Here is a 13705-nt window from a genome sequence, read left to right on the forward strand (position 1 = left end):
CTTTATAGGAAAAGTTTAACTTCTCACACTAGTTTTCCTATAAAAATTCCTGCATTGACAGGAATAGTCTTTAGCCAAGAATGAAGCCACACACCAGCACACTTGATTTCTTTGTAGGAAGTCTTGAGGCTACAGTTTGATCAATATAAGTCCTAATGAATAACTCTGATCAATTGATCCAACAAAAACCCCCAAAACATTCTCTCATCATAAACCTATGCACTAATTTTATGCATTAGGTAAGATTTATCCCACTAAAGAGTAAGCGTGCATTATGACAATCATTATGACACAAACCTTGGAAATCTAATCATAGCCATCACTGCTATTATTTAAGAGAGAGCAGAAGGGACAGGAATAGATAAAAAGTAATTTTACCTATGACTGTATTAGTAATTAAATTAAGCAGAGAATAACAAGAATGATCTGAGTTAAGTCTGTGAACTATGAGGGTCTATCCATGACCAATGAGAAGAACAAACTGGTGTAACAATCATTACTGCTGTTCATCTTAAAACCCCAGGCACCCTGATAGAAGCAGTGTGTGCACTGGCAGTAAGACAGCTCTCCTGGAAAAGTCCTCTGGTTTCAGGCTTACAGCATATGTGCAAATTGCTATGGATTACAAAAGCAAATTGATCCAAGAGTTTCCATTTCAGAACTGCAAGGACTACAACATGCTAGATCACAAATATATGGAAAAGTGACTTTTTAATAAGCTTTTAGCTCATCTCTGAACTCTAGTAACAAGAAATTTTAAAACCTCCAAAACGAATAAAAAAACCAAATAATGTCATTAAAGACAAAAATTACCATGCTGCATTAAAAACTCCCTAGAATTACACCTGAAATTAACTGATGTATAAGGTAAGTTTCATGAGACATTTGTCAGTTTTTCACATAAACTTTAGGCAGATACATCTCTGAAGCAAGTGCAACTTGACTGGAAACCCACCTAGTTAAAAATTACAACTAGAACTAACTTGATACGAGTATATAAAACCTAGAATTAAAAACAATTAACCTTAAAAAGGGAGTAAAAAAAAATCCCTAAACCCAACAATCAAACTTTCTGATTCAGTTCTGGACTTGGCTTAGCCACAGATGACGTTGGTCTGGTTTAGTTGAGGTTTAAATTAAAAATTCAAATAGAGTTCATGTCCAGATCCAGTTCAAGGAGAAAGGTGACAGGGAAAACAACTACAGCAAGCAACCCCAGAAGAGTTCTAGGCACATATTTTCTTCAGGTTTGACTCAACCCCAGTTCTGAATCTCTTATAGATTACACTCAAAAAAGGCTTTTTGACATATAACAAAAAGTCGCATGCAAGAACTGCTATTTTGTCAGAACCCTAAACTGCCTCTAGCAGAGCTAAGAAATACTAACTTACAAAAGGTTGTATTATACTGTACTAGTTAAGAAGTCACAAAATCTTATAACTCCCACTAACAGTAAGTTGCAAAAGAGTTAAGATTAGTGTCCCTATGTGAACTTAATTATGTAACTAAGCAAGGAAAAATAGTTGTCCATAAGTTTTGGTGTTTATTCATAAAATTACAAATTTTTTGATAATTTGGTACCAATATTGACTTTCTTAATGGCTCCTATCATATTTAGCAAACAGTATATCAAACAAAGGTCTCTAAACAGTGTAAGCCTCCACTGTGTATAGAGTTTTCATCACACTATAAAGCTTTTACTTACACATTTTATGTCTTTCGGCACATGGCCAAAGTTGGGTTTTTTCCCCCCACTATTATGATCTGAAGGCAAAGGTTGACTTTGTTTTTATCCTTGGCAAGCATCTGATGACACTGTCTAGAAGGCCTTCACGAAACACATATACTGCATGCTTTACAAATTGCCACCCAAAACATGTGAGTAATATACCTGGTATGAATCACTGATAAATTCCAAAACACGATCCCAACTGGGAGCTTGTATCTGTTGAGCTAGCCTGAAATGACAGTTTACAGTCTAGCTAGTGTAGAGAGCCTTGTCTCTAAATAGATGCTGCTTTAAGACGGGAATCTGAATTTCTTTTCTGAGTAGAAAAAAATAAGATGACAGAAACATACATCATATTCTTGCAACACAAGTGAAGGGAAAAATCTTGCATTTCCATTCATATTTTAGAAGATACGTAACTCTTACTCTATGAACTTTTTTTTAAAAAGTCTTTTTAAATTTAATTGGTTGACTCAGGACATCCCATTTACTAAGTTACAAATATGTAAGCAGATACTGATCATCTATTAAATAGACATTTTATGCTGGAACATACAGAATAGCAGGGTTCTTAATGAGGAAGAACCAATTCTTGCTGCCTTTTCTTGGTAAAATCTATGGAAGTGGTTGAGTAACAGAGAATGATGTTTTCCTACTCCCCTCTACAGTGCTATAATTTAATTTTTGGTTCTACCAGTCTTGGGATACAATGTACAATAACAATATGCAGCTTTGTTGCATGCTGTCTGAACCTGAACTTAATGTAGCTAATTAAGAACTTGTCCAAATGCATGGATAGGCTAGCATAATTTTTTTTAATTACATTGTGGTTGTCTCAAAGAGAATGGGATATATACTCAGTTTCTCTAACACAACCACATTAAATACATAAGCACTTTTTCTAGGAAGATTTAGAAATTAAGTACTAATACTCCCTGAAGATTATTAGAGCTGTACAGTAGTTGAAAATGTCTTATTTGTACAAAAACAAATTTAGAAGTATTAAAATACAAATGTTTTAAAGATAAAGAATTCAATGAAGGCATATCTTTCAAAACAAACCCAAGGAAGCATAAGTTTCTTGCACTTTTGAAGACACTAAACGCAGATATTAATGTTCAAGAAAGGGAGAATGCAAAATCCAAAAGTGGTCTAACTCTTATAGTTCCAATCCTATAATATAGTGAAGGATAGTTCTTTAATGTAACAGACTTATTATTTGAGGAAAATTACACAACAATAATGCTTTATTATTGAAGTTATTGAAGTCTGGGCAACACATACATTGAAAGAACTACAAATAGTGAGAAATATTAAATGATAACTCCAGAGAAATTATTTTCAGTTTTTAAAAAGACTGTAGCTCCAGCTAATCAAGATATTGGTAGGATGGTGGAGGGAAAGAATTAACTACATGGTTAAGAAATTAACTCTTCCATACAAAACTTGCTTTAACCTATTCCTAAATGAATTAGTCTAGGTAAATTCAGCTTTACAATTGTTGGCTTCAGAAACCATCTATGGGACTTCTGCCCATCTTTTGCTTCCCTTCACAACAATACATCAGTGGCAGATGCTGGTTTTTAGTTCTGTATCATCTTAAGGTGGAGGCATTTCTTTTATGCCTAGCTCTCTTTCTCCCTTGGCAGCAGAGGATGGAAGCCTATACAGAAAGCAGTATTTGGCTATTGAGCCTACCCTCTCCAAAATGTATTTCTTTTTTCTTGTTGGGGGAAAAAAATAGGAGAACTAACAAAATTGGACTGCAATCTCCAATTATTATTTTTTTTTTTAAACTCCAGGTCATTCTTCCCTTAGCTTAGCTTTATTCTACTCTCCTTCACTAAAAAATAGGGTGAGATTAGGAAGGCTCTGCAGAGGGACCTGGACAGGCTGGATCGATGGGCCGAGGCCAACTGTATGAGATTCAACAAGGCCAAGTGCCAGGTCTTGCACTTTGGCCACAACAACCCCATGCAGCGCTACAGGCTTGGGGAAGAGTGGCTGGAAAGCTGCCTGGCGGAAAAGGACCTGGGGGTGTTGGTCGACAGCCGGCTGAACATGAGCCGGCAGTGTGCCCAGGCGGCCAAGAAGGCCAATGGCATCCTGGCCTGTATCAGAAATGGTGTGGCCAGCAGGAGTAGGGAAGTGATCGTGCCCCTTTACTCGGCACTGGTGAGGCCGCACCTCGAATACTGTGTTCAGTTTTGGGCCCCTCGCTACAAGAAGGACGTCGAGGTGCTGGAGCGTGTCCAGAGAAGGGCAACGAAGCTGGTGAAGGGTCTGGAGAACAAGTCTTCTGAGGAGCGGCTGAGGGAACTGGGGTTGTTTAGCCTGGAGAAAAGGAGGCTGAGGGGAGACCTCATCGCGCTCTACAACTACCTGAAAGGAGGTTGTAGCGACGTGGGTGTCAGTGATAGGACAAGAGGAAACGGCCTCAAGTTGTGCCAGGGGAGGTGGACATGAGGAAAAATGTCTTTACTGAAAGAGTGGTTAAACATTGGAAGAGGCTGCCCAGGGAAGTGGTTAAGTCACCATCCCTGGAAGTATTTAAAAGACGTGTAGATGAGGCGCTTAGGGACATGGTTTAGTGGGCATGGTGGTGTTGGGTTGATGGTTGGACTCGATGATCTTAGAGGTCTCTTCCAACCTTAATGATTCTATGATTCTATGAGATTACCTACCTCTGCCTAAGGGCAGGAGAAAACTGGCACCCTAGGGAAAGGAACAGTGTTATGCTTTTAAAAATCAGCTATACGTTCTCCAAATTCTTGGATGCTGTGAATGATGGAATAAGTCAGAGAAGCCCTCAGGTAAATCATGGTTTGATGGGCTACCTCCCTCGCGTAGGCGCCTGAACTTCAAAACTGCTTGGAAACCCCACAGGGCTGTGCAATACACAAACACCTCCACTCTTAATCCCTATGAACAACATCTTTGTAGAAATAGATTTTCATTTGTAATAGACAAATCACTGTCTTTTACAATGTTAATTATTAATATTATTATTAATGATAATAATAATAATCATCTAACACTAGAGTTCTGAAGCTTTTTCTGCCAGAAAGGGGACCAAGCAAGGAAAGCTTTTAGCCTCTGATCTCAACACAACACTAAGTTTGGTGAGTAAGATCTCAGGTCTGTAGACATCAGTAACTTCTGAGACTGGGATCTCCTTTTGATTTTGATATTTATTTAAAAACACAAAATACAGAGACTATTATGGTTGCTTTTTTCCTTTCAAGTTTCTTTTAAAGATGCCATGAACAAGAAATACGATAGATGTGTGATGGATTAAAACCAGTTTCTAGAAGTAAAACAATTACTTAAAATGGACTAAAAAGATATTTATGGTGAGTGAACAAGTGCAAAAATCAAATTCAGATGTTCAAAAATATTTTATTGCTGTGAGATGACTTACTTATATAAGAGGTGCGAAGCTTTTTCACAGACACTGAATATAAGTTAGAAAGGCCGCACATGCAAGAAGCCACAGTCAGCATACCTTTAACGAAGCAATGAGAAAAGGAAAGACGGACACACTAACAGTACATTTGAGACAGAAAAGCCAGCAGAATAACTTGTATAACCAGGTTTATAAAATGTTCTTGCCATGCAGATCATTAGTACTAAAATGTAAGATGCAAAAATATGTTTTCATCATGTAAGTTATATTCATGAGAAAAAAGGACTTCATTCATGAACATCTTAGAGAGACAGTTGTAACTCAGTTATGCAGATGCAATATGTTAAAATAACAAAAGCCAAGAAACCAAAGCAAGTGACATTTAACACTCCAAAAGGCAGTTTAGAGGAATTAACAACCAGTAAAGTTATTTCTCTTTTAGAAAGTAATTTTTTTAATAAAGTTTTTATTTATTAGAAGAAAATATTTTATCTTACAGGATACTAACTGTGTATGTTCTGCTCTATGTTAATGATTTTTAGACCAGTTTCCTCAGTTGAAATAAGCTGAGTGGTGCTAACTGGATCTTTCTCAAACCAATGATTTACTAAAAAACATCTTAGAGCATCCATTTCAATTTGAATAAAATACTACCTAAAGAACTTACCTGGACTTTATTCTGGATCTCTTAAAATAAAGCAACCAACACTAGAGCATGAAGAAGTTTTTTTAAGCAGTTTATTTCCTATTGAAAAATAATCAGTTGGGGCAGCAGTGACATTGTTTATCATTCTGCCTTTAGCCGTTTTCTAAATTAACTTAAAAGTATCCACCTACATAACAAGGATGAGAAAATAATTTAAAAATACTAAATTTCCCTTTTGGCAATAAAAAGCTTGGCATTTCGACTGAAAAGTCACTTTCCTCCTCAGCTGCAAAGGAACACCCTTCTTCAGGATATTTTTAAAACAAAGCCCTTTTTTCAAAAAAGTTTTATTTTACCAGTTTGTATTTGGAAGTTTATTTGGTTCATTTAAATCAAATGCTTCCTTTCAAGCATAACATAACAGCATACACAACATAACATGCTTTAGCTTACCAGGGACATTTCTAGTCAAAGTTTAAAATAGGAAGCCAAAAGATCCCAGCAGATACACTGGCTATCTGCAAACATTAATGGGTTTATACAAGTATGTGATATGGGTACTAGGTTTATCAGAAATACCAGGATACTTCTACTTCTTCATGCTGTGTTATTAAGTTAAAAATCTTGTAAACTGCATAAATCCATTGTGCATTTATACTTGTATCTATTCACATAGAATGTTTTCCCATCTGCTTTTTCTTAAAACATATATTACACTGAAAAATAGGTAATGATATCAAACATCAGTAGATTCCACTAAGCGAGTTTTGAAGGAAATATGAAGTAACAAACCTGCAATAGTGACATTAAGGACAGATCAAGAAGAAAGAATGAAACCACAATGGAGAAAAGTATGCTTGTATTCAAAGAATATACACTAATAGCCCAGATAAGCTCAGAAGAAAGGCACAGTTCGTTAAAACAAGTTTTGGGTTACTCACCTCCAGACGGTTGCCGAGTTTTTCGGGGAGATCGTGGCTCCCTGCGATAAGGATCGTTGGAGCCATATAGTTCAATAGTGCCTAGATTCAAGAGCACTGTCTTCTGGAGGTAATCAACCATGGCAATACCATTACAGTTTCCAAAAACTACTCTGGAAAAAGAGAAGTGGAAGGAAAGACAGTGCTAATCAAATGTTGGTAAAGTTTTATATTGGTATTTGTTGCTGTTCAGCATTTTAAGACTTCCTAATTTTTATGAATTACCCTAAATTACACGTATCTATAAATTACTATTTTAGAATGCAGTATCATTTAATTGTTCTCTTGTAAAAACACATGACACTGAGTAGAACAGATCACCACCACTGTACTTGCCAACCTATCTGACAGAGCCTTAAATGACACTTACTCTTGGCTGTACAGTGCCAGGTGAGGAAGAGTGATGCTGATTTGTTTCTGATGTTAGCATCATCAGGATCTGCCATGATCCAAAAGGAATTCTCTTTTAAGCACAGGAGACTGATTGTCTCTTGTGTTGCTGTGCAGCTCATGTGAACACACATGGAGACTTAATTTTTAGTAGATAATTTTAAACCACTTTAACAGAATAATGAAAAAAAATGTGTAGAATGTACTTACAGGCCGTACGCCGAGTTGACTGCTAAGCTGGTTATCTGTTGAGGAGGTTCTCCACTCACCCACACTAGCTGAATAACTAGCTCAATTTGGTAGCCTGGAGATTGCTTGAGAGGAGAATTTTTAACTCTGCAAAGTAAACAAAGCATGGTATCTTTTTATGACTCTCCACAGTCTCCATTTTTTCCTTATGGGCTCAGAATTTGTTAAATTCTACACCACACTGGGCTTTAGAAAATTGAAAAATTGCAAAAAAATCAACACAAACACATAAAAGCAACCACAAAAAACCCACATTGGAACTGGTCATTCACCTTTTTACGGGCCCTTTTGATTCATTACCTAATTGAAAATTAATTGAGCAATGATCACAAATACTTCATTTCTCCCCTCTTCAGAGCAAGGCATAACAGCATTAGCATGCTTCACTGACTTGAATAAAGGCATTCAGTGTCTAAGGGGAAGGTGTTGCCCATTCTTTTCAGAGTTCCCAAAGGAACTCTGATTTAGAGAATGGAAGGGGGTGAGGGGTGCATGTGGAAGAAGGATACTGAAAAGAGAAATGGAAGCATAATGTATTGAGACAAATGTAAACAAAAAGCTGATGATATGGTAGAAAAAAATGAAAGCAAATTAAATTATTATAATGGTAGACCAGTTGTATGAAATGAACCTGGGAATGGGGGAATTGAAGCTCCTGGAAAGATTTTGTTTGCATGTCGATGAACAAACTTATGAATGTTCTGCAGAAGGGATTAGGTCTCACCTTTTAAGGTGAAAAAAGTTACATAGAACATAGCTCCTCCGGTTCCTGAATTCCTCTTATTTTACCCATTCATTCTCAGCAATGCATATTTTCGTTTGCCAATATTTTAGAAAAATTCAGAATTTTCCAATTTTTCTACTCCATCCAGTTTTCTTTAGAAGCACACTTCTGCAACTCAGTACAACCAATAAGATACAAAAAATCCCACCCAGAGAAAATAACCCCATCAGAATTAGTTATTTTCTGGATGGATGCACTCAAAGAATTAAAATCCAAGTTGGTACCTTAAAACTTCAGAAAACAAAAGTACATACATATCTTAATTTTATATCTGAAAATGAAGTTCAATGTACATTCCGTAAGGAAAAGGTAATAGTTCAGAGGCCTCATAATGTACTCTTGTAGAAGAGTAAAAAAAAAAAAAAAAAAAAATTGTCTTAACTTGGAATTCTCAAATGAGTAAAAGTTCACACACGAAGAACCTTAAGGAAAAAACTCCCATTTAAAAAAAATAGAAAAATTGGTCAAAGACCTACACTGCAAGCACTATGAGGCATCATGCAAAATGAAGATCCATGAGAATGGGACACTTCTTTACTTCTGTTTCCTGTTCCCAAACCACAAAGTAGTTCCCTTGAAGAGTTATGAAAAAATACGTAAGCCTAAAAAGAGTTACCTCTCAGTTATTTGTAAGCATTTTCATTGCTTCTGATTTGGCTCTAAAAACATAAGGCTCTGGAAAACTAACAGGTGAAATCTATCCATACATACTTGGCTTGAAGTTAAGGACAGCCACAAAACATTAAGTTGACTATTCATTTCAATGGACAATAAGACTTCAAAGTAACTATATTGCTGCTATTGAAAATGTTTGCTCTAAATCATGAGCATCTAACACTATACTGACATCTATGCCAAAGTTTCCTAAAGCAGGCAGCAGTCAAGGTAAGAATTTTCAGGGTTTTTTTTATTTTTAAATGAGCTTATAAAGTTTAAAGAAACTAAGATTGCAATATTGATTTCATAAAACAGAACTCAACTTTCAGACATTTGGAAAATGTTGCTCTAAAATAAAACATTTTCAGCAACGATGACATTTCTGTAATAATATCAAAGTACATATAGTCTCATTACATATTCCTGTAAAGTTTCACACTCAAAAGTATAACAGAATATACTTACTTTAAACATGGGACATTATCACGTAGTCCATCAGATGAACTGCTACTAGTAGATGGATGAGACTGGGGAACAATGGATTGAGGATTGGAACCTGTGCCTGGAGTTGGTAAAGGTGGCACCTGCTCACCATCTGGAGATTCAACATCATTTATTTCATATAACAGACGTACTTCCAGCATCTGTAAATTAAGGTAAAAAAATTTATCAGTAAACTCTGCCTTTCAAAAAACCTAGATATGAAATAAATGAAGTGCAACTGCAGATACCAGTGGTAAGTGACATCTAGGACTTCTCCATCTTTTAAAAGGTAAGTCATTTAAGAAACAGTGCAACATACACACACACACGTAGTCTTCAGAAATACAGAGTTATACTATACTACAGACTGAATATCTGAAGATTGCTAAAACTTGAAAATCTAACCTATTTCCCAATATTTGTTTGCTGCTTAATATTGGAAAGAAATGAAATACTGGATACAAGACCCATTTAATTATCATTCTGTGCACATAATAAATTCTCAGTTATGAAGACGACTTGTTTTATGTAGCTCAGGAATGCTAAAACTAAGAAGAGCTGAAGGCATATAGACAGCTACACCTTATACTGTTGTAGCATTGTACACGTGGGACTTAGTTCAATGTTTGATGTTGCACTGAGCTAGACCATACATTTTAAAGACCCGTAGGTTTGTCATGATTTCAGATTTCCTTCTGCTGGATCTATACCAATATTAGTATTAACTGTAGTGCACTGTAAAGAAAGTTTTCCGTTGTTTTATTCTCATCATCTGCAAAGTAGAACTTAACTCATGGACTGAAACAAATAACCATACAGTATTTTTTTAAAGCATTCCTAGTACTGCAGAATAGTTTGCTAGAGGCTGATTTGTAAAAATCATTTAGAAAAACTATTCCCTCAGAAGGGAATGTACTTGTACATAAGTAAACACCAGAAGGAACAAAAATATGCCTCATCTCCTTAAAATGAGACTGATCTGAAGGGGACAGAATAAAAGGGGGCGGGGGGGAGAAAAAACCAACTACATTACAATTAATGCTTTACTTAAAACATACAACATTTTATACTTACATGGCTTCAAGTTAGCTTTCAGCTTATACATTCATGTAAGTAAAGTTGCATGTGTGTCTCTGATTTAACAAAGGACTTCTCAAACTCTTGTGATAGAGCTCGTCATTGTATCTTATATAGAATAAAACAGTGACACAGCAAAGTCCTTAACAGACCTTAGGGCACGTCTGGCACGCTTCTACTCTTCCAGCTCTGCATACTGCAGAAGTTTTGTCAAGACAGTTAGTAATTATTATGAATCAAGGGGAAAAAAAAAAGGAATCAACTCCTCAAAAGCTTTGAAAATTCTTCAACTCCACATCTCACTCACTTCTGTTTTCATTTTACCTTTGATATAGCAAATTTTTGATCCACTATTTGCTTTGATAGATAGAACAAAGAACTATTAGTGGCTGCAAAACCTGAAAAAGCCAATGAAAACCAAAATCTTGGTGTGCAATTTTCACTTTTGCTGAATTTCATAATTTATTATTTTTCCTCCACAAAAATACATCTCCTCATTTTGAGGCAATTGGTTTTGTCCATTTCACTAATAAAATGAAAGACAATGAAGAAGTAAATTGCTACAACAGTCTTATTATAGCTAAATCCTACAAAGTTAAAAAATGGTTATACTAATTACCGGAATGACTTCTGTTGTCACTTCCTGCTTGCTGAACCTGTAAATAATGACATGTGCAGAAACTCCAGCTATGCACAGCATTCTACTTTCTGGACACCATGAGATGATCTGAATAGCATATGGATCTTCATCTACTATATCTGTGTTTGGCCTGTCATCTTTATTCCGTGATTTTTCAAATACTTTGGCTGTTTTTAGCTTATAGAGTACTTGCAGCGTTACTGGGAACAAACCAAGAGAGATAAAAATTAGTTTTGATCTAAACAGATATTTTTCTTTTTAATTTTTTTTAATTTAGAAACTTCTCTTCATAGATAAAGCCACTGTATTCAACAAAAGAGCGCAGAGTAGAAGCACTGAATATCTGCGTTGACTCTGCTCGCGCAGTGCACCACTTGCCCAATGCAGGATCAGTTAGTATAAAAAAAACCCAACACTTTTCCTGAGAGATATATACTAAACTTCAGTTATAAACTAAGCCCTCACAGCTTCTCAAGGCTTAACTATACTTAGGGATCTCTATCTCAATAACATCTAGTTACATATGCCATACCCACAACTTAAGCCTATCTATGGCAGAGAAAGCGAAGCTCCTTTCCTTTCTCCTTACAGTATTTCAAATCCATGGCCTTTCACCTGTGTTCTTAGACTTAACAGCCCTAGTTCCTCCAATTTTTATTTTGCCCTGTCTGATCATTCAAAAGTGCTGCCCTCTGATCAGTCAACATTTTTCTTGATACAGTGTTTCCTAGCACTGTTCTAGTGAGGCCTTGCGACAGTTTAAAATTGTGAAAGAATTATTCCATGTTGATTTTACAGATATTCCTACTTAATTATCCCAATGATTTTTTTTTTGTGCAACACTGACACTGCAATCCATTAGACCTCCATTTTTTTTTTTTTTCCAGAATATAAGTTCTGAGTGTAAATCATTGATCCTATATTCTGGCTTGTATCAGAATAGCGTGGCCAGCAGGAGCAGGGAAGTGATCATGCCCCTTTACTCGGCACTGGGGAGGCCGCACCTCGAATACTGTGTTCAGTTTTGGGCCCCTCACTACAAGAAGGACGTCGAGGTGCTGGAGCGTGTCCAGAGAAGGGCAACGAAGCTGGTGAAGGGTCTGGAGAACAAGTCTTCTGAGGAGTGGTTGAGGGAACTGGGGTTGTTTAGCCTAGAGAAAAGGAGGCTCAGGGGAGACCTTATCGCTCCCTACAACTACCTGGAAGGAGGCTGCAGTAAGATGGGTGTCAGTCTCTTCTCCCAAGTGACAAGCGTTAGGACAAGAGGAAATGGCCTCAAGTTGTGCCAGGGGAGGTTTAGATTGGATCTTACGAAAAATTTCTTCACCAAAAGGGTTGTCAAGCACTGGGACAAGGCTACCCAGGGAAGTGGTTGAGTCACCATCTCTGGAAGTATTTAAAAGACTGGTAGATGTGGTGCTTAGGGACATGGTTTAGTGGTGGACTTGGCAGTGCTAGGTTAACAGTTGGACTTGATGATCTTAAAGGTCTTTTCCAACCTAAATGATTCTATGCTTCTATTCTATGAAATAAATTGTCTTGGATGCTATTCGAGAATTAGCAGTATCATTCTCAATTGCAATTCTAATTCTTTCTTACATTTTCTTTCAACCGTCCTGGTGTTGCTTTCAAACTTCACAAGCATATTCTCTAGTCAATGGTCCAAATCACTGCTACAAATACTGATCATATCAATAGGAAAACAATTTATAGCATCCTTTCTCCTAATCCATATTTCAGTGGTTTTACCTGAATCACACTTCCCTAGTTCATCTGTACGACTGTGCCATTAGAGAGATTTAGAAGTTTTAAAATCAAGATACAGGATGCTTGCAGCTTCTCCCTTAACAGGTTTATTTATCTGTTTTAGAAAGAAACTACATGTCTTTAACAGGATCTCCTTTTGACAGATCTATGCTGAATAGAATTTTTAAGCACACAGAATCAATCAGGCTTGTTTTTTCCGTGCCCACCCCCCCCAGGTTCCACCCCCACCCCTAAGTGAAATTAAAGATCTATGACACTCCAAATACTCCTCCTCCCAGTTTTTAAACGTATACATTGCATCTGTTCCCTCCCACACCCACACATGCCTTAGCATTTTGGAATCTCACCAGCCTTCCACAAGTTTTCAAAGACAACTGATAATGATTCCAAGATTGCTTCAGACAGCTTTTAAGTACCAAGAGTAAGGTTGATTAATTAAGACATCTAACTCTGTGTAGTCCATTCTAATTTGAATTTTTACTGCGTTTCTCACTGTTAGCTGTGTAGACCATCAGATGCAACTGACCCTTTAACTGAAGAGAAATGTAAAACAGTATCAGACTCTTCGGGCCTGTCCAGTATTCCACCAGAGAAAAGTGTCTTTATTTTACTGTTCTCCTGCCTTTCTTGACAAATGCCTAGATCATTTTATTAGCAGAAACTACTACTGGTTCCAATTTTCATTTTTAGATACCGTAATTTATGGGGAGCTGATGTCTTAAACACATGCCTCTCTCCTGTCTAAAAAGACAGAAATAACTTACTGAAATTCAATTGTACTAAAAAGGAATGCATTTGCCTGTCATGCATCTCTATGCTCAATAATGTGCTTCTGAAGGTGCTTCTAAAAAGTTTTAGAACTCTTGCATTCCAGCTGGCCCTTGGACTACAAGTGCA

The 13705-nt window shown here is 36.7% G+C and overlaps 1 protein-coding gene across 1 annotated transcript in view; it reads right to left on the reverse strand.

Annotated features, from left to right (window-relative positions):
• The window catches only part of STXBP5 (syntaxin binding protein 5 (tomosyn)), a 109475-nt gene that overhangs the window by 26871 nt on the left and 68899 nt on the right, over positions 1-13705 (reverse strand). The window contains exons 14-17 of the mRNA XM_009325374.1: positions 11021-11241; positions 9307-9485; positions 7362-7487; positions 6723-6874 (exon numbers count right to left, since the gene is read on the reverse strand). Coding sequence (XP_009323649.1) covers positions 6723-6874; positions 7362-7487; positions 9307-9485; positions 11021-11241 — 678 coding nt within the window. The remainder of the gene's footprint in view (positions 1-6722; positions 6875-7361; positions 7488-9306; positions 9486-11020; positions 11242-13705) is intronic.

The sequence above is a fragment of the Pygoscelis adeliae genome, unplaced genomic scaffold (assembly GCF_000699105.1).
Source record: "Pygoscelis adeliae isolate BGI_AS28 unplaced genomic scaffold, ASM69910v1 Scaffold300, whole genome shotgun sequence".
In the NCBI taxonomy this organism is placed as follows: Eukaryota; Metazoa; Chordata; class Aves; order Sphenisciformes; family Spheniscidae; genus Pygoscelis; species Pygoscelis adeliae.